At 43.4% G+C, this 23668-nt stretch overlaps 1 protein-coding gene across 4 annotated transcripts in view; it reads right to left on the bottom strand.

Moving 5' to 3' along the window:
• The window catches only part of RNF157 (ring finger protein 157), a 167577-nt gene that overhangs the window by 34506 nt on the left and 109403 nt on the right, over window positions 1-23668 (bottom strand). For 3 of the 4 annotated variants that reach the window (XM_060252946.1, XM_060252949.1, XM_060252948.1), the window contains exons 5-15: window positions 22407-22524; window positions 14390-14456; window positions 13846-13889; window positions 9057-9104; window positions 8514-8585; window positions 5829-5988; window positions 5376-5488; window positions 2382-2423; window positions 1674-1912; window positions 1309-1417; window positions 515-626 (exon numbers count right to left, since the gene is read on the bottom strand). In XM_060252946.1, coding sequence (XP_060108929.1) covers window positions 515-626; window positions 1309-1417; window positions 1674-1912; window positions 2382-2423; window positions 5376-5488; window positions 5829-5988; window positions 8514-8585; window positions 9057-9104; window positions 13846-13889; window positions 14390-14456; window positions 22407-22524 — 1124 coding nt within the window. The remainder of the gene's footprint in view (window positions 1-514; window positions 627-1308; window positions 1418-1673; window positions 1913-2381; window positions 2424-5375; window positions 5489-5828; window positions 5989-8513; window positions 8586-9056; window positions 9105-13845; window positions 13890-14389; window positions 14457-22406; window positions 22525-23668) is intronic. The other variant, XM_060252947.1, reaches the window with a different exon arrangement.

Below are 23668 nucleotides of genomic sequence, written 5' to 3' on the forward strand. Positions count from 1 at the left end.
ACTCACCTTGCTCCGGGGCAGGCTTCCGTTTCTGTGTGGAGCAAGCTGGTGATTTCGCACCAGTTGTTCTGTGCCGCCATTTTGCGCAGGGCAAACCCGCGATTTGCCACACTGCAGTGTAAACTTGAAAAAATGTGGTGCGGCAAATCACAGGCTTGCCCCGCACAAAATACCAGCGTGGAGCAACTGGTGCAAAATCACCAGCTTGCTCCGTACAGAAACAGAAGGCCTCCCCAGAGCAAGGTGACTGTGGAATCAGCCTTAGTTTAGGAAAAACAGCTCCAGAGCAAACTAATTTATGCAGTAGCTCACAACTTTAATGCCAGAAGCTCACAAAGTAGAATTTTTGCTCACAAAGACTGCATGGCTTAGAGGGAACATTGGTGGTGGGGGAGGGATTAAAGATCAAGGAACTGGAGAGTGACTTTTCTCAAGGAAACCGAGAATACGCTTGGCAAGGAGAGTATAAGTGAGCTATCAGAAGAAGCAAAACAAGTAAACTCTCCTATTGTACCTTCTGGGGAAGAGATGGTAGAAGAAAGAGGTGTCCCTGTACATGAAGACCGATCTATTGCACCTGATGAGGATAAGGTGAGGTTTTCACTCTCAGGAGTTACACCACAATCCTGAAAAACATATCAGAAGCAAAGATTTGTGTTTTTTTTTTTAATTATCCTACTTTTTGTATTAGATTCTTAAGTGGCTAACAACGATTTAAAAATTTTGCGCTGTTATTTTCAATGAATGAACCATTAAAGGCTGAGTGGCAATCCTTTGGCTGACTACTGAAGCCACTGTATTCAGCTCCTGTTATCTTCGACAGGCAAACTGTGAAACCTTCCCTCCCAGCGCCTGTTCTACAGAGAACAGCTGCAATCAGACATCATGACAAAAAATGGTTTGTTTAAACTCCTGGCTATTTACAAGATGCAAGTAACAACTCCTGATTTGTTCACTTCTTGTCTCTTCTGCTGCCGGAAAGGGGAGCATCCTCTTTATTTCTAGCCACGTGGCTGTGAGGGACAGTGCTACTCAAGCAATGATTTGTCAATTCAGTCATCACAACAAACCACAATTAGTATAAACCCTAGTTTGAAATGCTGGTTCAGAGTCAGCCCATAAGCCTCAATTTCTTGGATTATCTGCATTTAACAGTTACAACTAACTGGCGTTTGATTGATCCGCAGTTTATGCACCATGAATTATCTTGTCGTCTGAATACAGCCTTCATCCTCAGGAAGAAAAAGTACAGAAGAAACTGAGATGGTGTTCAAAAGAGACCCCCAAACCATTTTAAAGAAACATCACCTCTTCATGACGACGAGGAGACTTTCTCCTGGAGATCCTGATTTCAGATTCACTACAGGACTTTTCATCATCTTCTTCATGTAGTACTGAGGAATTCTGGGAGACTGACCTGGGCAAAGGAAGGCAATCCCTCAGCCTACTAACACAAGTCATGTTGGAAAGCAAAAGCCATAAAATGCTGAAAGCCACCAAAAAGACACAAGTGCCCTTGCATAATTAGCTAGGTCTATATGAAAGGCAGTTAGTTACATCAGAGAGTAAACATAACTCAAAGAGAAGGGATGCCAGCCGCTTGTAGCCTAGCCATTGCAAGTTTGCAGGTCAGCCATAGCAGTGCGGGAGGGAGAGACTTGCAGGTCACTTACTTGGAAAGGCTTTTCTTCAGCTTGAGTCCTTGGCCGCCACAATCCGACAAACGGTCAAGGGGAGATAGTGTCCTCATAGGAGGCAGGTGGCTGTCACTGCCATATGAAGACAGCATGCCCGAAACGTGGCTGTCCCCAAGAACGTGGAGTGGAAGGGCCGCTGGGGATGGAGTCAGAGGCCCATTAAGGGCTTCCAGGAGGGAGACCACCTCATAGCCAGGAGGGATATTCTCTGAAGACTAGAGGAACCAGAGATGGGTATGAGAAGGACACTTTTGGCAGTAGCAAACATGGTTTAACAAGGGAGCTTGAAACAGATCAGAAAGCTTCAATTCCCCTCCAAAAATTCTGACTTGTACATGAAGGCCAGAGGCTGATACTATTGTGAAAAAAGCAATTCCTCTATCAGAGTTGCTTAAGTTACGTGCTTTGTTCAGAGAACGTATTTTAGGTTTCACTTAGCCTGAAATCTCTGAAGGAGAGGTGCAGGACTTTAGTAGTAGTGAAATGCCATTGGGGGGCCACAGCCATGCAGGGCACAAGAAGCTACACATATACACACACACACACACACAACAAACATGGAAACATACACATTTTCTCCCAGACACAGCTTGCATGTTCAAACAAAATTTCCACAACCATTAGGGCAAAACACATGCTCTTGCCCTTAGCATGAAACCTGAGGCCAAGTTTACTCATACCCACAGATGAGGTGGTGAAGTTGTATCTGGAATGTATCTCTTCAGACTGCATTAAGGGGAGGGAAGAGATCACATAGCTGAAAGCTTTCCCATGAAGAAAAATCCAGGCATACACAAAACTAATTTAACAGGCAAGAAATTCCTTCACGAGCACTTAATTTTCCAACTAAAACATTTTTTTTTAAAAAAGAAACACATATAAGAATATTTCCCCACAACTGCAGTCAGAAGCGGTACAATCTAGAAAGCCCCTCATCTGCTGTTTGTGTGAATTAGGCCTTAAATATTGAGGAATCTCTCTTCTGTATAGGAAAATCTGCACAAAATTCTGGACATGTAGGCTTGCAGAAGACAAATCTATGAATACATTCTTGTATTTCAGGTTTTCACGGCTGGTAACATCATTAGGGTTTGTAGAATCTTTCGGGATCAAGTGCCGTGTTCTACTGGAGAAAGTTTTTCTTCCAGATGTTTCGTTCTCAGCTGTGGAGAACATCCTCAGTGGCGTTGCAGCCGGAGCAGGCGCTCTGACCTTCTTGGCTGCTGTGCATTGAGTGCTCCGGCTGCAACGCCACTGAGGATGTTCTCCGCAGCTGAGAACGAAACGTCTGGAAGAAAAACTTTCTCCAGTAGAACACGGCACTTGATCCCGAAAGATTCTACAAACCCTAATACATTCTTGGGTTAGAACCCAGACCTCTTGCAAGACACAGCCAGAACCCTAAGTCCCTCACTGCCGCAGAGCCTTCTGAATTTCTAGACTCTTCCTATTCATGGTTAATGGAACATATTTTTGTGTATTTATATTGCTTGATTCTAACTGGAGTCTTCTGCTACACCACTGGACATCTATAGGAAAGTCACCTTGCTGCTGTTCTAATCATTCTCTGTTGCCCCCCTAACTGAAGCATATGTTCTATTAATGTCCAAAAATTACACATGATGAATGACATGTTTCAATAATTTCAGTACAAGACCCATACTGGTAGATCATGCACTTTATTTTGCCAGTAAAGTGCTAAACAAGCTCTAAACCTGAACAAAGTTGTTACTATGGAATTACTTTTGTACCTTTACCTTAATATAAGAATGTAAGATTAGATTTGATCAAAGGTCCACTAATCCAGCATCCTGTTTCCTGCAATGGCCAGTCACAAGCTTCCAAGAAGTCCAGCAGCTGGCTATGAAGGCAACAGCACACACTTTCTATTGCCTCTCAACACTATTAATGACATACCTCTGAACATGGAAAGTGCATTAACCAACAGCAGTTGACAGACCTGTCCTCTGTGTATCCATCTAATCCCCACCTAAAACTATTTATTTTATCTTAAGGGTTGGTCACATGATAGACACCTGTCAACAAATGTGCACTGAAGTTCTGTGCTGGGAAGTCAGTTACCAGGTGTTCAGGATTGTGGACTGTGAGACATATGAACATATGAAGCTGCCTTATACTGAATCAGACCCTTGGTCCATCAAAGTCAGTATTGTCTTCTCAGACTGGCAGCGGCTCTCCAGGGTCTCAAGCTGAGGTTTTTCACACCTATTTGCCTGGACCCTTTTTAGTTGGAGATGCCGGGGATTGAACCTGGGACCTTCTGCTTCCCAAGCAGATGCTCTATTACTGAGCCACCGTCCCTCCCCGACATGGAAGACATGGGAAGAAGATGCTTAAATCCTGCCCCTGTGCTGCCATCCCAACCTGGAATGTCTCTGGGAGATGCAAAGGGTATCCACATAACTGGGAACTGAATTCCAGTGTGGAACTCCCAAGCTCCCATCTGATCCGGAGTCCTTGTGGTAGCCAAGTGGACTTCATATAATTTGTGAACTAGCCTTGAGTTTCACAGGTTAATTGATCTCAATGTGAAGTACTACTTTCTTTTTTTCTCTCTTGAAACTATTGTTCATTAATGCTATCCTAGAACTGAGTGAGCCGTTTTTGATAATGTAGCATATTCAGGCTATTTGTTTCTCCATTCCATGGATATTAATCAATAGTGCTTCTCTTTCCCTTCTCCACTGTGCTTGTAAACCTGCAAAAATATATGCAGGGTAAGGGGTGCACAGCCAATCAGCTCTTCCTGGCAAATACCACTGAATGTTCACAAACGTTCCTTCCTTTTCTACACTTTGCAAACACCACTGTATACATATGAACATATGAAGCTGCCTTATACTGAATCAGACCTTTGGTCCATCAAAGTCAGTATTGTCTACTCAGACTGGCAGCGGCTCTCCAGGGTCTCAAGCTGAGGTTTTTCATACCTATTTGCCTGGACCCTTTTCTGTTGGAGATGCCGGGGATTGAACCTGGGACCTTCTGCTTCCCAAGCAGATGCTCTACCACTGAGCTACTGTACCTCCTATCAAAGTCAGTTTTGTCTCCTCAGACTGGCAGCAGCTCTCCAGGGTCTCAAGCAGAGGTTTTTCACGCCTACTTGCCTGGACCCTTTTTAGTTGGAGATGCCGGGGATTGAACCTGGGACCTTCTGCTTCCCAAGCAGATGCTCCACCACTGAGCCAATGTCCCTCCCCATGTATGTTGGACTGCCATTTTGCTCCAAACCCAGGGCCAGTTCTCTACCCAAACAACAAGGGAACCCCATAAGACTTCTACAGCACAACTGAGGCCTGGGAGAAGGTGAGAGGCGTGCAAGAAGGTGAGAGGCATAGCAAGTAGGCTGGCTGCAGAAAATGGGAATTGACCCTGACTTGTGTTTAAACATTTCCAATGTGTTTTGACAGTTTTGAATTTCCTGTACCCCTGACAGTGATGCTGTTGCTACCTTTGTCCCAGCGGTATATCTCCGCTCTAGTCAGCGGTTCTGGGCACTGGCCTATAACAGTTTCTATACAACTACATCAGGGATGCTTTTAACCCTAACATTTGAGACTGCAACAAACCCAGAAGCCATTTCACAGTCCAGGAGATCAAATTAGCAGGGGCAGAGGACAAAGCCAGCATTTGAACCGTTGCCACTTCAATACTAACCGAGTGTTCTTCCGAATCAGATGTCTGGGATGCGATGACAGGGTTGAAGCTGGTAGGGGAAAGGGGTCCAAGTTTTTTCCTCATAGCTCGGATCTGCAGCAAGGCTCGAAATGCTGCAAGACAAAGAAAAGGGGCAGAGGGAAAGAGAGAATCAACCGTCCTACAAAACACTGAAAAGGTATTAAAATGGCATTGTCTTTAAAGGGTTCTCTTCATGAACATTTTGTGCTAAGCTGATCAAGATCAGAAAATAACCTGGCCAGATCTTTAGAGAGGCCTTCTTGAAGTTTTTTACCTCTAAAGGTAAGCAGTGATACTTAACCATGAATTCTGCCTTTACCTCTAAATCGCCAAAAAGTAAAGGATCAAACAGGGTGAACCACCAAAATTCCTGAGAATTGAAGACAACTTACTTTAGTTAACGTCAAAGTATAAAAGAAGACAAGGACTTACGCAACCTGCAGATGGGGCAGTTGTTGGCTTGATAACGCAGGGTGTCAGCACATGTGTTGCAGAGGCAAAGATGGCGGCATGGTAAGATCAGGGTATCCCGGACATCTGAAAGGCAAACCACACACTCTGCACTATTGTCGCTCACCTCATCCTCTGCCACCTGCATAGGAAACCAAAGAAAAATGCCAGCTCACTTACCGAAACAGGGGGGGGGGGGGCGTTTTGTGTGGGGGAACAGAAGCAGTAAAACCTGAAAAGTATCAGTATGTAGTTAATAGCATCACAAGGTCATATTTAGTTATGTAATCTTTTTTACTATATGTACCCACTGCGGTTAACATATAGGAAGGTGAGACCCTGGACAGAAAAGCTGCTTATTTCAGAACAAGTTGTTTAATTTGCTTGCTTTATTCTAGACCACATTATCCTAGGTCTTTAGGTATGGAGAGCCAGTTTGGGGTAGTGGTTAAGTGCGCGGACTCTTCTCTGGGAGAACCGGGTTTGATTCCCCACTCCTCCACTTGCACCTGCTGGAATGGCCTTGGGTCAGCCATAGCTCTGGCAGAGGGTTGTCCTTGAAAGGGCAGCTGCTGTGAGAGCCCTCTCCAGCCCCACCCACCTCACAGGGTGTCTGTTGTGGGGGAGGAAGGGAAAGGAGATTGTGAGCTGCTCTGAGACTCTTCAGAGTGGAGGGCGGGATATAAATCCAATATCTTCATCTACCTCACAGGGTGTCTGTTGTGGGGGAGGAAGGGAAAGGAGATTGTGAGCCGCTCTGAGACTCTTTGGAGTGGAGGGCGGGATATAAATCCAATATCTTCATCTACCTCACAGGGTTTCTGTCGTGGGGGAGGAAGGTAAAGGAGATTGTGAGCCGCTCTGAGACTCTTCGGAGTGGAGGGTGGGATATAAATCCAATATCTTCATCTACCTCATAGGGTGCCTGTTGTGGGGGCGGGGAGATAAAGGAGATTGTGAGCCACTCTGAGACTCTTTGGAGTGGAGGGTGGGATATAAATCCAATATCTTCTTCATCTTCTTATGTCTTTTGCTGGAAGAAGATCATCACTAAGGACCAGAGCCACACACTCTAATATGACTAATTTCTCCTGACCGTCCCTTCCTGGGAAGTGGGATATTATAGTCCACAAAAATCTACCATGTTCAGCTTCATATCTTGGACATTGGAATGTGGCATGGGACGGAGCCTCAATAGACTTTTGATCACAGGAGCAGACTGTTTTCCTATATGGGATTCCATTAAAATGGCCTTCCAAGACTATGAGTGGTAAATTCCTATTAATTAGCCAGTTTCTGATCCACAAGAGGACTTGTCCTTTTACCCCATGACTCTCGAGCTTACTAAGGAGCCTTTGATGAGGAACTTTATCAAAAGCTTTCTGGAAGTCAAGGTAAACAACATCTATTGGGTCTCCTTTGTCCACATGTTTGTTCAGCCCCTCAAAGAACTCTAACACGTTAGTGAGACAAGATCTTCCCTTACAGAACCCATGTTGAGTCTTCCTCAAATGCTTAAAATGCTTCTTGAATTTATAATATAATCTCACTCCCATCATACTTTTTAAATGACTTTCTCCTATGTGGCCACAGTGGCATGATGAAGATTCCCATCTGCCCGCTTTATATGTTTTGGTTATTTCCCCATTTTTTTGTGGGGGGGGGGGGAATATTAGAAAGTTTGTCAAATCTTAAAAGTTCAGCAAAATTCTCCCAGGGGTTTGAACAATGGAGCCCTGAAGCAATTATTAGGGGGGGGGGGGGGGTAAGAAAGAAAAAGCACAATAAAATTTACAGGTTCCGGAGGTCCACTCCTGTGAGCTCTTGCCCAAAATGAGGTCTGGGCGGAACAACTAACAGCCAGCATGCAATTTTGTTTTGAGTAATTTCTAAAGACTGGAGATTTGAACTCTAACTGGAAAGTGGGTCTCATTCACATAGACTTGCATGTAGCATACACATGTATCCATGAAGTATGCCATATACACACATAAGAGCAAAACACAGGAAAATAATCTTGAGATGGCTGGCAAACACTAACCCTTTCTCTCTGTCACTTGAACACAAATGTGCATAAAAAAGCCTCCTGACAATTTTTTTTTGTTAAATCAAAGCAATCTCTGGAGTATATGATTTGATATTATGGTTGCCAACCTCCAGGTGGTAGCTAGAGATCTCCTGGGATTACAACTGACCTTCAGGTGATAGAGATCCGTTCACCTGGAGAAAATGATAACTTTGAAAGGTGGACTCTATGGCATTATACACCATTGAAGTCCCTCCCCAAATACTGCCCTCCTCAGGCCCCACCCTCAAATTCTCCAGTTATTTCTCAAACCAGAGATAGCAACTCTATTTTGTATAGAGAAGTGAGGTAGGGAATAGATTCTTAATGCTCTCTCTGCCGGCTGTTTTTCTGCTCAGCATAATCTCTCCCAGCTGCTTCCCTCACACGGAGTCATCATTATAATCATATGCGTATCCAGAACTAAGGGGTAGTGAAATTAGGGGGATCCTGAGTGGGGAAAGGGGCCATCAGGCAAAGCACAAAGTGCCAACCAATCAAAACTGCAGCCTCTTGGATTTTCATTTATTAAAAAAAACCTTGTTGGGCCTACATAGTTTAACCTGTAACTTCAAATTCTTGGACACTTGGAACCAAATTACCTTGGAATCTTGTGTGTTGTATTTGTTTTCTATTCCATAGATTTCCTGAAGCAAGTAGCTTACACCATCCACCTGTGAAAAATAATAAATACAAGTTGTAGTAGAAAACAGAAGCTGGAATATAGACATCTCCAGGAACACAGGCTACAACAGCTTCACTAGCAAACAATTTTCTTCTTCCTGAGCTATCCTTCCTGCATCAGAAGATGACTTTCAGCCTACCCGAGTACACACACATTGTGAGAACTGCCAGCGTGGCTCTAGCTACGAGAATTCCTCCATTACATGTAGGGTATGGTACCTAAACTAACTAAAACTATCCTTGGCTTGAGTCACCATTCTCCACAAGCTTGCCTTCTCTTTTTCTAAGGCTCACTGTAATAGGCTATTGAAGAGAGAAACTGACCAGAAAGAACATAGAGTCCACCTTCCAGAGTTATCACTGAGCACCCCCTTCCTTACACTGGTGTCACAGTTTACCATCCCAGGAAGGGTAACAAAAGATATACCTGAACTGAACAGCCCCGAACACATAATACTCACCACTTGCTTCTGCTTTAGGGGTTTTACACAAAAGCTTCCATCAGCATGCTGGGGAGGAGGGGGGAGGAAAGAGATCTGATGAGAGTATCAATATTGTTATTGCTCGAAAGAGATTTTAAAGAAAAAAACTGTGGAAACATAATTCTTCCAAAGCATAACTGTTTGAAAGAAGCCATTATCTGCACAAGAGGACACTATTTAGTTCCAATTTACAATCCAATTCAAGGTCCACCTTATTCTTCAGAATCGTCCAGGAATCACTCTGCCTTTAACTTAGTCCCCTACATTTAGTTAGCGTTTTAATTTTATATTTTTTACCATTCTAGTTCTTATAAAAGATAGCTACAGTTCAAAGCACTCTGGAGTTCATATTTATCTCATTGTTAAGTGATGTAATTATTTTTGTGTTTGTTTGAAACACATATACAGACATGAACAGCTACTCAGGGGTCAATATAAAGGTCAATTATTTAAGTGCCAACATTCTTGGGCAGCCATCTTGGTCTGAAGCAGTAGAACAAAGTCCATTGGCACCTTTGAGAGCAACCAAGTTTTATTCAAGTATGAACTTTTGCGTGCATGCACACTTCTCCTCAGATACATTAAAACAGGAGCTAATGTTCATATAAATATTATTATTATTATTATTTATTAAATTTATGAACCACCTCATCCCGGCCGATGCTAGGCTCTAGGCAATGTACAACAGCAAAAATCCATATAAAACCAATAGAACCAGTTAATTAAAACAAATCGCAACCCAATGGTATCCTTTATAACATGCTACAGTTCTGAGAGCCAGTTTGGTGTAGTGGTTAAGTGTGCGGACTCTTATCTGGGAGAACCGGGTTTGATTCCCCACTCCTCCACTTGCACCTGCTGGAATGGCCTTGGGTCAGCCATAGCTCTGGCAGAGGTTGTCCTTGAAAGGGCAGCTGCTGTGAGAGCCCTCTCCAGCCCCACCCACCTCACAGGGTGTCTGTTGTGGGGGAGGAAGGTAAAGGAGATTGTGAGCCGCTCTGAGACTCTTCGGAGTGGAGGGCGGGATATAAATCCAATATCTTCTTCTTCTTCTTCTTCTGCTTTCTAGACATCGGGAGCAGGGAATCCCCCCTTAAGAGGGAGGGGTGCCTACCTGGCAACAGTCGCTGTCCTCAGGTGGAACATCTCTGCTTTACTGGCCCAGTAGAATTGTAGAAGATCCTGCAGGGCCCTTGTATCTTCCGGCAGAGCATTCCACCAGTTCGGGGCCAGGACTGAAAAAGTCCTGGCCCTCATTGAGGACAGCTGGACCTCTTTAGGACTGATGCAAGACCGAGAAACTTGGTGGGGCAAGCTCTTTCAGGGTAACTGATTCACCCTCCTGGACCCAGGTCTCAGTCACGCCAGCCAGGTCCACTGACTGAACTGCAAGATAATCTTGCAGAGTCTTGGTCAAGGGAGAAAGTATGTCCTTATCTCCATCCCCTTCCATATCAAGACCTCCTCCCACCACCATACCTCCATAACTGGGATACCCAGCCCAGGGCTGGCAACTGAAGTGGTGTTCTCAATATTCAACCGTTTCCTCTCCTGCCCCGCCCCACAGCACCATACAAAGCACAGGAGGATAAACCTACCGTTTACAATTTGCACAGTTACAACGCTAAGGGCAAGAATGATGACATCTCAACATTAAATAGGTTATGCAGCCACCACACACTAACATTGCAACCTCTCCGCCCCCCCAAAAAACCTCCCCCCATCTAATTCTGTTGAATTAGTAAATAATACAGATTAATGAAATTCCATACTAATGAATTACAAATTCAATTCAATTAGCAAGGGGAAAATTCATCCTAAATTCCTATCTAGTCCCAACCATCCACTAATTAACAGCCCAATTTAATTTATGAAAAGCAGTATAAAGGCAATCCAATCAATTAACCAATCAGTTCAAATCCATCATGTAATCAATCAGCATTCAATTAATTGATTCATTATCTCCTAAACAGAATTAATAAAACACAATTTAGAGGGGAAACCGACTAATAAATTAACACAAATCCACAACTAAAATCGCAACTCCTAAGAGCCCAGTCCAGCAAGATCATAAATGTCTGAGGAAATGAGTATCCAGTGGTGCACCAATAATTCCTAACGGCCCAGTCTGGCAAGATCGTAAACATCCAAGAAGGTGGATATCTGATGGTACACACACTCCGCATCTCACAGAGCCCTCCCATCTGATTCCATCACAGAGCCCTCCCATCTGATTGGTAAAATGCCTAGGCTCCCCCATTGGTAGGAGAAAATCACTAAGATCCAGCAACTAGCCACGCCCTATTCCCTCGCTTCAGATAGACAGATTCTTGTACATAGGTCAACATAAATTTGTACATAGGTGAACATAAATCTTGTACATAGGTGAACATAATAGGTTATGCAGCCACCACACACTAACATTGCAACCTCTCCGCCCCCCCAAAAAACCTCCCCCCATCTAATTCTGTTGAATTAGTAAATAATACAGATTAATGAAATTCCATACTAATGAATTACAAATTCAATTCAATTAGCAAGGGGAAAATTCATCCTAAATTCCTATCTAGTCCCAACCATCCACTAAGTAACAGCCCAATTTAATTTATGAAAAGCAGTATAAAGGCAATCCAATCAATTAACCAATCAGTTCAAATCCATCATGTAATCAATCAGCATTCAATTAATTGATTCATTATCTCCTAAACAGAATTAATAAAACACAATTTAGAGGGGGAACCGACTAATAAATTAACACAGAGCCACAACTAAAATCGCAACTCCTAAGAGCCCAGTCCAGCAAGATCATAAATGTCTGAGGAAATGAGCATCCAGTGGTGCACCAACAATTCCTAACGGCCCAGTCTGGCAAGATCGTAAACATCCAAGAAGGTGGATATCTGATGGTACACACACTCCGCATCTCACAGAGCCCTCCCATCTGATTCCATCACAGAGCCCTCCCATCTGATTGGTAAAATGCCCAGGCTCCCCCATTGGTAGGAGAAAATCACTAAGATCCAGCAACTAGCCACGCCCTATTCCCTCGCTTCAGATAGACAGATTCTTGTACATAGGTGAACATAAATTTGTACATAGGTGAACATAAATCTTGTACATAGGTGAACATAATAGGTTATGCAGCCACCACACACTAACATTGCAACCTCTCCGCCCCCCCCAAAAACCTCCCCCCATCTAATTCTGTTGAATTAGTAAATAATACAGATTAATGAAATTCCATACTAATGAATTACAAATTCAATTCAATTAGCAAGGGGAAAATTCATCCTAAATTCCTATCTAGTCCCAACCATCCACTAATTAACAGCCCAATTTAATTTATGAAAAGCAGTATAAAGGCAATCCAATCAATTAACCAATCAGTTCAAATCCATCATGTAATCAATCAGCATTCAATTAATTGATTCATTATCTCCTAAACAGAATTAATAAAACACAATTTAGAGGGGGAACCTACTAATAAATTAACACAGAGCCACAACTAAAATCGCAACTCCTAAGAGCCCAGTCCAGCAAGATCATAAATGTCTGAGGAAATGAGTATCCAGTGGTGCACCAACAATTCCTAACGGCCCAGTCTGGCAAGATCGTAAACATCCAAGAAGGTGGATATCTGATGGTACACACACTCCGCATCTCACAGAGCCCTCCCATCTGATTCCATCACAGAGCCCTCCCATCTGATTGGTAAAATGCCTAGGCTCCCCCATTGGTAGGAGAAAATCACTGCAGGGCCCTGCATCTAGCCACACCCTATTCCCTCGCTTCAGATAGACAGAGTCTTCTACACAGGTGAACATAAATTAGCATACCACTTAATGGAGATGTTTTGACATACGCAAAGGCCAAACAGCAAGAACAACCTAGCTTGTTCTTGCTGTTTAAGTGTGTGTGCACATGAAAGCTCATACCTTGAATAAAACTTTGTTGGTGCTACTGGACTCTAACTTTATTCTTAATTATAATCAGCTGTTTCTGACTGACTCTGTCAGGTGTATAACAACATCATAGCTGCTGCTTGACCGAACACCCTTTTGAAAACTAATGGCCTTTCCTCAGATGCTTGAACCCTATAAGTAGGAAACACAACAGGAAGGTCTGTACTCAGAGATAACATAACTACAACGTATCAGAGGTCCCAGTCAATGTTCAAGAAATACCGCCATCCAGATAGCTTCAGCTGCTCAGGGCAAGCTCTCCATTTCTGTATATGGTTCTGAGCTCCATCCCTCAACTCCTTGGACATGATTTGCTTCATCAGTCAGGCTTCACCTCCTTTCTCCTTCTATGAAGAGGCCAACACTGACTTGCATGTCCAAAGACCAGGGCTAGACATTGCTGAAGCAAACTGGAAGACTGGGATGTGTTGGTATGTTTGTGGAAGAGCACCTCATTTCGTTGCTCTCTTTTTGTTGAGAACAATGACAATAAATTCATCTATCTATCTATCTATCTATCTTCTTCCACATATTCAATGTTTTCCTAGAGGGGATAACTCTAGAGATACTGATTCAACAGCAGGCTCTAATTTTAGGACCATAGTGACAAAGCAATCCCATCAAACCCACTGTCCCATGTAAATTAATTCTAAGTAAAGAGGGCTTAAGTAAGTCCATGAATAATCTATCTTGTTATCAAAGAGTGCTCCCCCACAAGCTCTGTGTTCACGTCTACAAGCCTAGAACCATATACAGAGTGTAAAAATCATCCTGGACAAGGATATCTCCAGGAAGAAAAAACTCACCTTCTCAAAAGTAGCCAACAGAACATGGCAGTGACCCATATGTTCTGTAAGACAAGAAAACAGGTACAGATGAAAGTGTTCGTGAAGGAGGGTGACACAGGTGTGCTTCAAGTGTAAGTGTCTAACTTCTTAACAATGAAAACATTCACCAGAAGCTCATTAGAGATGGTTTTCATAGTATATTTATATGCTGCTGCTCCTAATAAACATTTACACAGCACTTTCAGTGTGCAAAGTGTTTCACAAGCATTACCATGTTGTAATCCTTACAACAGCAATGTAAGGTAGGTCAATACCAATAACACAATATTGTAGGCTGAGAGAGTGTGTCTTGCTCACGGACACCTGGTCTGCTCATGACAAATGAGAGACCGAAATTAGAGGTTTCCTGGATCAAAGGTCATTCTTTAAGCCACTATGCTACATCCCTTCCTAAGAAATATTATCCAGCAGGGTACTTGATACATTCTCAGAATCTGGTTATGTAAACAGAACCTGTGCTATATGAACACAATGACAACTTGCAGACAAGCCATTTGCTTACCTTCTCCCTCATCCACCACAGCAAGTACCACCATGGGGTAAACTTCACGGTCTAGATCAAAGCTCAGCTGCAAGGAGGAAAGAAAAGTCAAAGTCATATTGGAGAAATAAGAGTGGTCAGACCAGCAAAGTTTTATATATATGCTATAGCCTACCAAAAAGAACTTGCAGTTTTGCAATTTGCATGGATATTTTCAGAATTTGCTAAGTACAGAATAATTTCTGAAGAAACACATACAGGTGGAAGAATCTTAATCTTAAATTTCCACCAACTAACAAAAGAGGTATCATAAAAAGCTCCTTTAAGGGCATTTTCTCACAGAGCTTACCCCGGAGCGACGTCCCTCTTCACCGCGCACCAACTGCTCTGCAGAACCAGGAAGAGCCGCGAAATGCCGAGCCTTTTGCGTCGCAAATGTAAACCGCTAAAAACCAGTTTACGTTAGCGACGCAAAAGCCGCAGCTCTTCGCGGCTCTTCCTGGTTCTGCGGAGCAGTTGGTGCAAAATCCGCGCAGATGCTGCGCGGTGAAGAGGGACGTCGCTCCGGGGTAAGCTCTGTGCGAAAACGCCCTAAGTCTTAACTGTGTCCTTTGAGTGCCTCTGAAAGGCGTTAATGCAGCAGAAAGGACTTAAAGCAGTGACATTCCTTTACTATTGCATTTTGGCTTTATTGTGTATATTTTTGTTTGTTTGTTTCCCCCCTTTCCCCTTCACCTTCCTTTTCCGGGGATTTAATTCACCCTGTGCATTCCCTGCATTCTATAAGCTGAGCTCCTTTGAACTCATCAATATGTATTCTGTATGTAGGGAGTTTATTTTGCAGCTTTTATTTATTTATTTCTTGCTGTATCTATATCTTGAACTTCACGTGTCTGAATCTGATCCTAGGATAATGGTATATAGATGTGTGTGAGGAACCCGGTCAGAGTCTACTTGGAAGGGTGACCACTTTAAATTTCTCCCCAGTCACCTTCCCTCAGTCCCACTCACAGAAATCCTGTCAGAACTCTCAAAAATTGGCACCAAAGTTTTAAAATTCAAAACCCACAAAAATATTTATTAGATAACAAAAGCCAAGGGAGAGGGATCAAAAATAATATTGATTAAAACTAATCAATAACAAAGAATCAGTTGGCAGGCAGATAGCTGGCAGATAATCAAATCTCAATGCCCAGAGATTGGTCAGGCTGAGGTAAGATATATATCTAAATAACACTGGCAGAAGATCTTTTAAAATAACAAACAGGCAGGCTTCAGAATCCTACTGGATTCTACTTCAGGCAGGCTATGCCTTCTGGGCACTCAGAATGCTCTACAGTTCAGTTGTTTAGCCCTGGCTTTGGCTACTTAAAATTATAAAAACAACAAACTGACCATCACTCCTTCCACACACACATAGAGAACTCCTGACTGGTGTCAGTATATTCTCCCTCACAGACCCTCTCACACTAGCTCCCAGGACTCGTACCTCATGCGTCTCAACCCTAACTAGTTTCCTGGTCTGAGACTTGGATAACCCTGCTGACCACCAGAATTCAGTTCCCCCTTTAGTGTGACTTTTAGTGATCTTAGTTTGTACACAGGAGACTGCCTGATGTGCTGGCAGATCTCCCTCAGAGAGTTTCCTTCAAAGAAGGACTTGGTTTTTCTCCCTTCTGGCCTCAAACTCTCTCTTTCAGACAGCAGCTTAACCTAGCTCTGTCTCCCACAAGGAGCCCAGCCTCACTGGCTGATCTAAGCCCCTTGTCCAGTTGCCTTTACAACTGACCGGCCTAAGCCCACAGTCTTCATTTCAGACTTTCTCTCTGAAGACTTCTCTCGAAGACTCCCCAGCTAAGACTCAAATCCTGAGGTGTTCCACTACTAAGCAAACCTCATATTGCTACTTTTTCATTGCTCGGGCAACGTTCCAGCCAACAGCTGCAAGCCTGTTCCCCAGCTACTCAGGCTAAGTTCCTGAGTCCGTCACAATGTGCTATTATAGTTTTTTGTCTGGGGGAAAGGGTTAAGATTGTGTGAATATTTGACTGCGCTTCTTGTATATTGTTTTGGAAGGAAGGAAGGAAGGAAGGAAGGAAGGAAGGAAGGAAGGAAGGAAGGAAGGAAGGAAGGAAGGAAGGAAGGAAGGAAGGAAGGAAGGAAGGAGGGAGAGAAGGAGGGAAGGAGGGGGAGAGAGAGAGAGAGAGAGAGAAAGAGAGAAAGAGAGAGAGAAAGAGAGAGAGAAAGAGAGAGAGAAAGAAAGAAAGAAAGAAAGAAAGAAAGAAAGAAAGAAAGAAAGAAAGAAAGAAAGAAAGAAAGAAAGAAAGAAAGAAAGAAAGAACTGAGTGTTCCGTCTCAGAACTAGCGGCTGCCACCACTTCAATCCTCTCCAAGAATTCTACATGCTTTGCAAGGAAAGAGACCTTTCCCTTTAACCCTCATACCATTGCCTCCTTATCGCCCAAGATACCTGCTGTTATAAAACCCATAGTGGGGAGATTTCCAGGTTTTGGCATCTTGAGCTCGGTGGGGTCCGCAGAGCTCGTCTTCGGTGGCTCCCCGAACCAAGTAGTAGGAGGGGTGCCACAGCTGTGGCATCTCGAGGGAGACCCTGGAGGGATCTCCTGACACCAAAGGGCTTTAGAGGAACCAGGGAAACAGCGGCGGCTGGTCCCTGTTCCTCCTGTCTGCCCCGATGCTCCGCTGCGGTCACCATGATGGCAGCAAGAGATGAATGCCTGACTGCTTTCTCCTTCTAACAAGCTTTTAATACATCATACTTCTACCCTAATCATTGAAATACTACCATGCAGGTAAGTCTTTCTTTTAATACTACTGACTACTGGATCTTCTACTATAATGCCAATTGGAACTGTTAAAAAAAGGGGGGAAGAGAAGGATATCCCCCCCCCCCTTTTTCCTGCAAGGGAGGTTTCAAAAAGACAAAGAACTCTCAATAATTTAAATTGGATTGAACATAGATATTTGAATGCATTTGGCTTACAATTAAACAAGCTATAATGAGAACATGATTTTATTACAATACGGTCTGAATAAAAGCTGAATATACACTCAAGAGAAATCGATTTGATACCTGATCAGGACTTAAATGATTACAACCGGAATGTAAGAGAAAAGCACACGGCTGGAGGAGATTTAGAAAGAGACTATGGGACTTTGAGTTACTTTTAACTTTGATTATCAGACTGAGTTATACTGTGGAGAAGATGGCGATTCAACTTGAAGCACTTGATAAAAAAGATGCTATGGTTACCATATTCTCCTTAAAGCAGGAAATCGGTCTGCTGACAGAGTTGATACAAGACAGGGTGGAAACTTTTATTTTGAAATGCAGTGAAACTCAACATTTACATGAGCGGAGTGGTAAAGAGATCCCAGTGATGTCTACGGAGTTGAGAGAAGTGGATAAAGATCCATTGGGAAAGGAGTTGAAAGAAATCAAAATGGAGACATTGTATGCAGTTACAAAAAGGAGGCGGAAATCAAGCGTAATTAAAGTTTTTACAGGAGGAAGTGACGGCGTGGAGGACTCATCACTTTTAGTAAAATGGATCTATGTGCAAAAGGGAGGAAAGGCAGACTTCATCAAGAAGATCAAGACTTGGAAAAATTTCAAAAAGAAGGTATTATAAACTGTTGCTCTTTCACGTAATTGGTCAACATTGAATTAATAAAAGGAAACTGGCGTGCAGTTTTGAAATGGCAAGCGAGACTTTTAGAATCTGGATGTTTCTCTTCTTTTTGTTATTTTCATCTATGGATCATACATTTTTAAAGCTAAATAGAGCCATTTAATAGAGAGTGGGTTATAGAGGCATGATTTTTTCCATAGGCAAAAATAAATAAGTGTGAGAGATGAGGCTGTTTTCATCTATGAATCCTACATTTTTTAAAGTTAAATAGCGCAATTTAATAGAGAGTGGGTTATGGAGATTGTATGATTTCTTCCCTAAGTAAAAATAAATAAATATGGGAAATGAGGCTGCCATTTCTTAAACTTGTGCTTCTTAGAGTAATATGAAAGAAGGAGATAAAGTCTCCAAAAAGTTTAATGAATCTTAAACATTCAACCTAGACAAATAATTAATTTGGGTCAATTTGTAACAAGGTAGAAAACACAGGTATTTGAAAATTTTAAAGATCTGCTCCTGATTTTTTCTAGCTGTTTATATTGAAATAGATAAAGCATTGTCTGCTAGTTTTTATTACTTTTTTATTTTTTCTCTGCTGGAAGCAATTAAGGTAGTATTAAGGATAAAGAAATTATATTCATCTTCTCTGGTTATGCTTATTGTCAATATTGTTAAAGTAACTAGTTAGTTCTTATCCCTAATATTGTTAAAATTAACCAGTGTGTTTTGTTTTGTGGTTGGTTTCTTTGCTTTTCTTGTTTATATGTATTAACGATGAATAGCTTAGATTTATATCATAAGCTATAGAATAGTAAAAAGTATATAATAAAATAATAAGACTGCAGAATTTAATGGTTATATGGGGTTAAAATTTAAGACTTGCAGATAGAAAGAATTTGGTACCATGTCTGGAGGTAGAAATGTAATTGCTAAATTTGCTGCTTCTCTGTTTTTTTTCTGTTTTGCCCCTCCCCTAACCCTTTTCATTTTTTGCTTCTGTATCTCGGCATTACTCCTTTCCCTTTATACTGAAACTTAATAAAAAAATTAAACCAAAGCCCATAATGAATCCCAAGGGTCATTTCATAGAAAAAGCTTTCCAGGAACTCAATAAGATAACTTATTTGCATATGCCACACCCCCTGGCGTCACTGGAAGTGTGCCAGAATCCAACGCCCACCACTCAGGCTCCAACCCGAAATCTCCAAGTATTTCCCAACTCAGAGCTGGCAATCTGGAGAAAAATTACTTCAAAAGCACAAAGAGAACAGTCAAGATGTTAAATGATTTCAATATCACAAACATTTATCAGAGGGCATGCATGGCCTGTCAAGTTACTTTTGGGGGAATGAAAGATGGGGGACAAATGACAGGGAGAGACAGAGAATGGAAGAAGAGGGGGGGGGTGAGAGAGAGAAAGGAGGAGAAGAAGAAGAAGAAGAAGAAGAAGAAGAAGAAGAAGAAGAAGAAGAAGAAGAAGATGAAGATATTGGATTTATATCCCGCCCTCCACTCCGAAGAGTCTCAGAGCGGCTTACAATCTCCTTCACCTTCCTCCCCCACAACAGACACCCTGTGAGGTGGGTGGGGCTAGAGAGGGCTCTCACAGCAGCTGCCCTTTCAAGGACAACCTCTGCCTGAGCTATGGCTGACCCAAGGCCATTCCAGCAGGTGCAAGTGGAGGAGTGGGGAATCAAACCAGGTTCTCCCAGGTTCTCCCAGATAAGAGTCCGCACACTTCACCACTACACCAAACTGGCTCTCTGGAGGGAAGAGAGGCTTCTCATTCTGCACTCCACACACAGGGAAATTATCTGGCTGCTAAGTTTGCAACAGCTCTTCCAACCAACCCTTTGGTTCTTGCAACCAACAGCTCTTTTCAAACCAACCCGTTTTTTTAGTAGTGACTGGGACTTCTGGGACTTGCCGCTTCTTTCTGACTTACACCATTTTTCTTTCATTGTCAATTTTATTTTGCACTAATTTGATTGGTCCAGTAAAAGGCCTTGCCTTGATTCTATTCTTGTTTCTGTAATTTTATTTTTCCAGTAACAAGATTGGGTTTTTTTAGTCTGCCTTTTTCTCATACTGATCATCACAGTGTTTTTTCCCCACTCCTTTTATTGTTTCTGCTTTACCATTTCACATAGCTTCAACAGCTGTCTTGTAAGCTCTGGGTACCCTATTCTGAAGGGCACTATATGTGCTTCCCATCCTATTTCTTGGCGAGAAAGGGCAGCCCACTTCCTCCATAAAGGGGGGGGGAAGTGACCTATCTCTTGGACAGAACAGGCAGTCCACTGCCTCCAAAAAGTGTGTGAGAGGAAAGCCCGCAGTCCTCTCCCCTGGGGAAGTGACCTGATATATGGGGAAATCTGCAGGAAAGATCCAGAGGCTGGCTCCTTTGCTGAGAGAGAGAGAGAGGTGTGGGAAGAGAAGATATAGAACCCCCCCGCCCCCTCCCCCAACAGAAGACTCCCACTCACCCAGTAGCCCAGGATGGTTGGGCAGGCCTTGCATGGTCAGGGAACTCTCCTGCACCCCCCCATCTGAAAGGTGAAGACCCCCCCGCCAAGATGTCTGCTCACTTGGCAAGGCATAGGCTGAAGGCACCACCCCCCCAATGCTGCCTCGACAAGGCAGGCCCCAGCCTGTCCTGCTACGGTGGCCCAATGCCCTTGCCTTCAGCAGAGAGCATTCCTCCCCCGAGGACAAGTGCACCCAACCGAGCATGGCAAGCCAGGCTGGACCTGCAATGAAGGCCAGAAATCACTCCCCCACCACACACCACCCTTCTCTCTCGAAGAAGAAGATATTGGATTTATATCCCGCCCTCCACTCTGAAGAGTCTCAGAGCGGCTCACAATCTCCTTTCCCTTCCTCCCCCACAATAGACATCCTGTGAGGTAGAAGAAGATATTGGATTTATATCCCGTCTCCACTCCGAAGAGTCTCAGAGCGCTCACAATCTCCTTTACCTTCCTCCCCCATGACAGACACCCTGTGAGGTAGATGAAGATACTGGATTTATAGTCTGCCCTCCACTCCGAAGAGTCTCAGAGCGGCTCACAATCTCCTTTACCTTCCTCCCCCATGACAGACACCCTGTGAGGTAGATGAAGATATTGGATTTATATCCCGGCCTCCACTCGGAAGAGTCTCAGAGCGGCTCACAATTTCCTTTCCCTTCCTCCCCCACAACAGACACCCTGTGAGGTAGATGAAGATATTGGATTTATATCCCGCCCTCCACTCCAAAGAGTCTCAGAGCGGCTCACAATCTCCTTTCCCTTCCTCCCCCCACAACAGACACCCTGTGAGGTAGATGAAGATATTGGATTTATATCCCGCCCTCCACTCCGAAGAGCCTCAGAGCGGCTCACAATTTCCTTTTCCTTCCTCCCCCACAAAAGACACCCTGTGAGGTGGGTGGGGCTGGAGAGAGCTATCCCAGCAGCTGCCCTTTCAAGAACAACCTCTGCCAGAGCTATGGCTGACCCAAGGCCATGCTAGCAGGTGCAAGTGGAGGAGTGGGGAATCAAACCCGGTTCTCCCAGATAAGAGTCCGCACACTTAACCACTACACCAAACTTGCTCGAGGGCAAGTGCACTCAGCTGAGCAAGGCAAGCCAGGCCAGGCCTGCAATGGAGGCCAGAGATCACCTCCCCCCCTCCTCCGAGGGCAACTGCACCCAGCCGAGCAAGGCGAGTGCACCAAGGTAGAGCAGACCAAGCAGCCTGGGGTTTGTCTTGCAATGTCAGCAGACGGCACCCGCCCCCCTGCCCCTCCTCCACACCACCCCTGCCCAAACAGGATTGTGTACCATCTAAAGTTATTAGTCACTGCACAATTAATTTTAAAAGGTGCATGTGCCTTTTTCTGTCGCATTAATATGATATACTGTATGCAATGCACCATTTCTGGACAAAATTCCCTGGTTTCCATATGGCAAAAGCTGGCTAAATCAGAAGTAACTGCCTGGTGGCCCCTTTAACTTCATTTCTGTAAAGTACTGGGGTTGGCGCAGTAAGAGACCAGAGTCGGAGAGTGATTTCAGCAAGCTTTACTTCAGGAACACAAACACAGACTGAGCTCTATTCAAACCTCCCGCTCCTTTATACAATTCTTGCCCCCTTCTGATTGGACCTTAACTATGTACATGGATTGGCTATTTACAGAGGCCTAAGGGCCTATCAGGGTACAGTATGAGCCTAGATGTTGATTGGCTACTTATGTTTCAATCCTTCCCCTGATTGGGCACACTTAGGCCTTCTCTGGAACCCTGGTGTGGAGTACAAGCTTGGCTTGTTCAGCTTCCCTCCAAAAGTAACAGTTCTCCATTTGAACCTAGGACACAACAATTTCCTTGTTTTCAAAGTCTTACCTCCTCTTCTGTCCATTCTGAGGGATCAACTGCATGGGAGGGGAGACAGAACTGCTGGCAAACTCCTCGCTTGTAACGGACAGTCTCAGACTGCGAACTGTTGTCTTTGGGGATGTAACTGCAGTGAAAAGAATAGAGACAGAATAAACAGTCACAAAACAGAAGATTATTCTTGCATTCCTCCCCATACATGACGAAGTAAAACACTTAAAGTCAAGGAAGTTTTCTTCCTTGTAGGATGCCAGATTTTTACCTAAAACAAGCAAGATACATCTCAAGGCTTTTTCATATCTGCTAACAAAGATGCTCTCTAATATCCAGAATACAAGCCTTCAATCAAAGCCCTCTAATGATTCAGATTTATTAACGGCCCATGGCCAGTATGTACAAAAAGATACTACAACAGTCACACACACAAAGAAAACATTCCTACAATTAAAAACACAAATTTACAACTCTCATAAAGCAGATAAGCATATCGGGATCCCATATTTACTTGAGAAATACAAAATATTTACTTGAGAAATATATATAAAAGAGTGCAATTTTATCACTTGAGCACGAAACTTTGCTATTTTCTTCATAGTCTCCATGTTTATATCAGAGAAAAACTTACTAATTTCCACACTGGAGATTTCAGAGCCTCTCTTTGATATCAATGAGATAAAGGCTGAGCGAATTTCGTTGTATAGCAAACAATGTAGTAAAACACGTCGTCGTCTCAATCGCATCAACATTATAGGGACAGAATCTTTCGGCTTGAGGCATCTTGTTATATCTGCCCTTGACCGCTGCTGATGGCACCACTGCTAACCTTGCGAAAGAGAAAGCTCTTCTCTTATTTGCATTTTCCAGGCTATATAAATAAGAGGCCAGTTGCAGGAGATAACGTCTTTCAAGAAGTCCTCTAATGTATCCTACTCAAAAGATATCCTCAGGGTTGATATCAGCTTCTAGAAACATTAACTTTCAGCAAGGCAGCCAATCTCCATTCAGATGACATCTGGATAATTCAGCTCAGATCAGCCGATATGCTTTTTGAGCACCTGCAGGGACTAATCAAAAACTATTCCAGCGGAATTCTTCACATGCTATCAAAAGCTATTCTGGGCTGAATTCTGCCTTGTCATGGGTTGTCAGAACTAAAACCAGCCTAGATTAGCAGGTCTAAGACTCCACAGTTCAAACTGCTACAGGTACTCTCAAGATTATCTGACTACAGACACCCTGTAGCCAGACATTTTTGGGTGGGGGGGCCAAGG

The sequence above is a fragment of the Heteronotia binoei genome, chromosome 13 (genome assembly GCF_032191835.1).
Source record: "Heteronotia binoei isolate CCM8104 ecotype False Entrance Well chromosome 13, APGP_CSIRO_Hbin_v1, whole genome shotgun sequence".
NCBI lineage: Eukaryota > Metazoa > Chordata > Lepidosauria > Squamata > Gekkonidae > Heteronotia > Heteronotia binoei.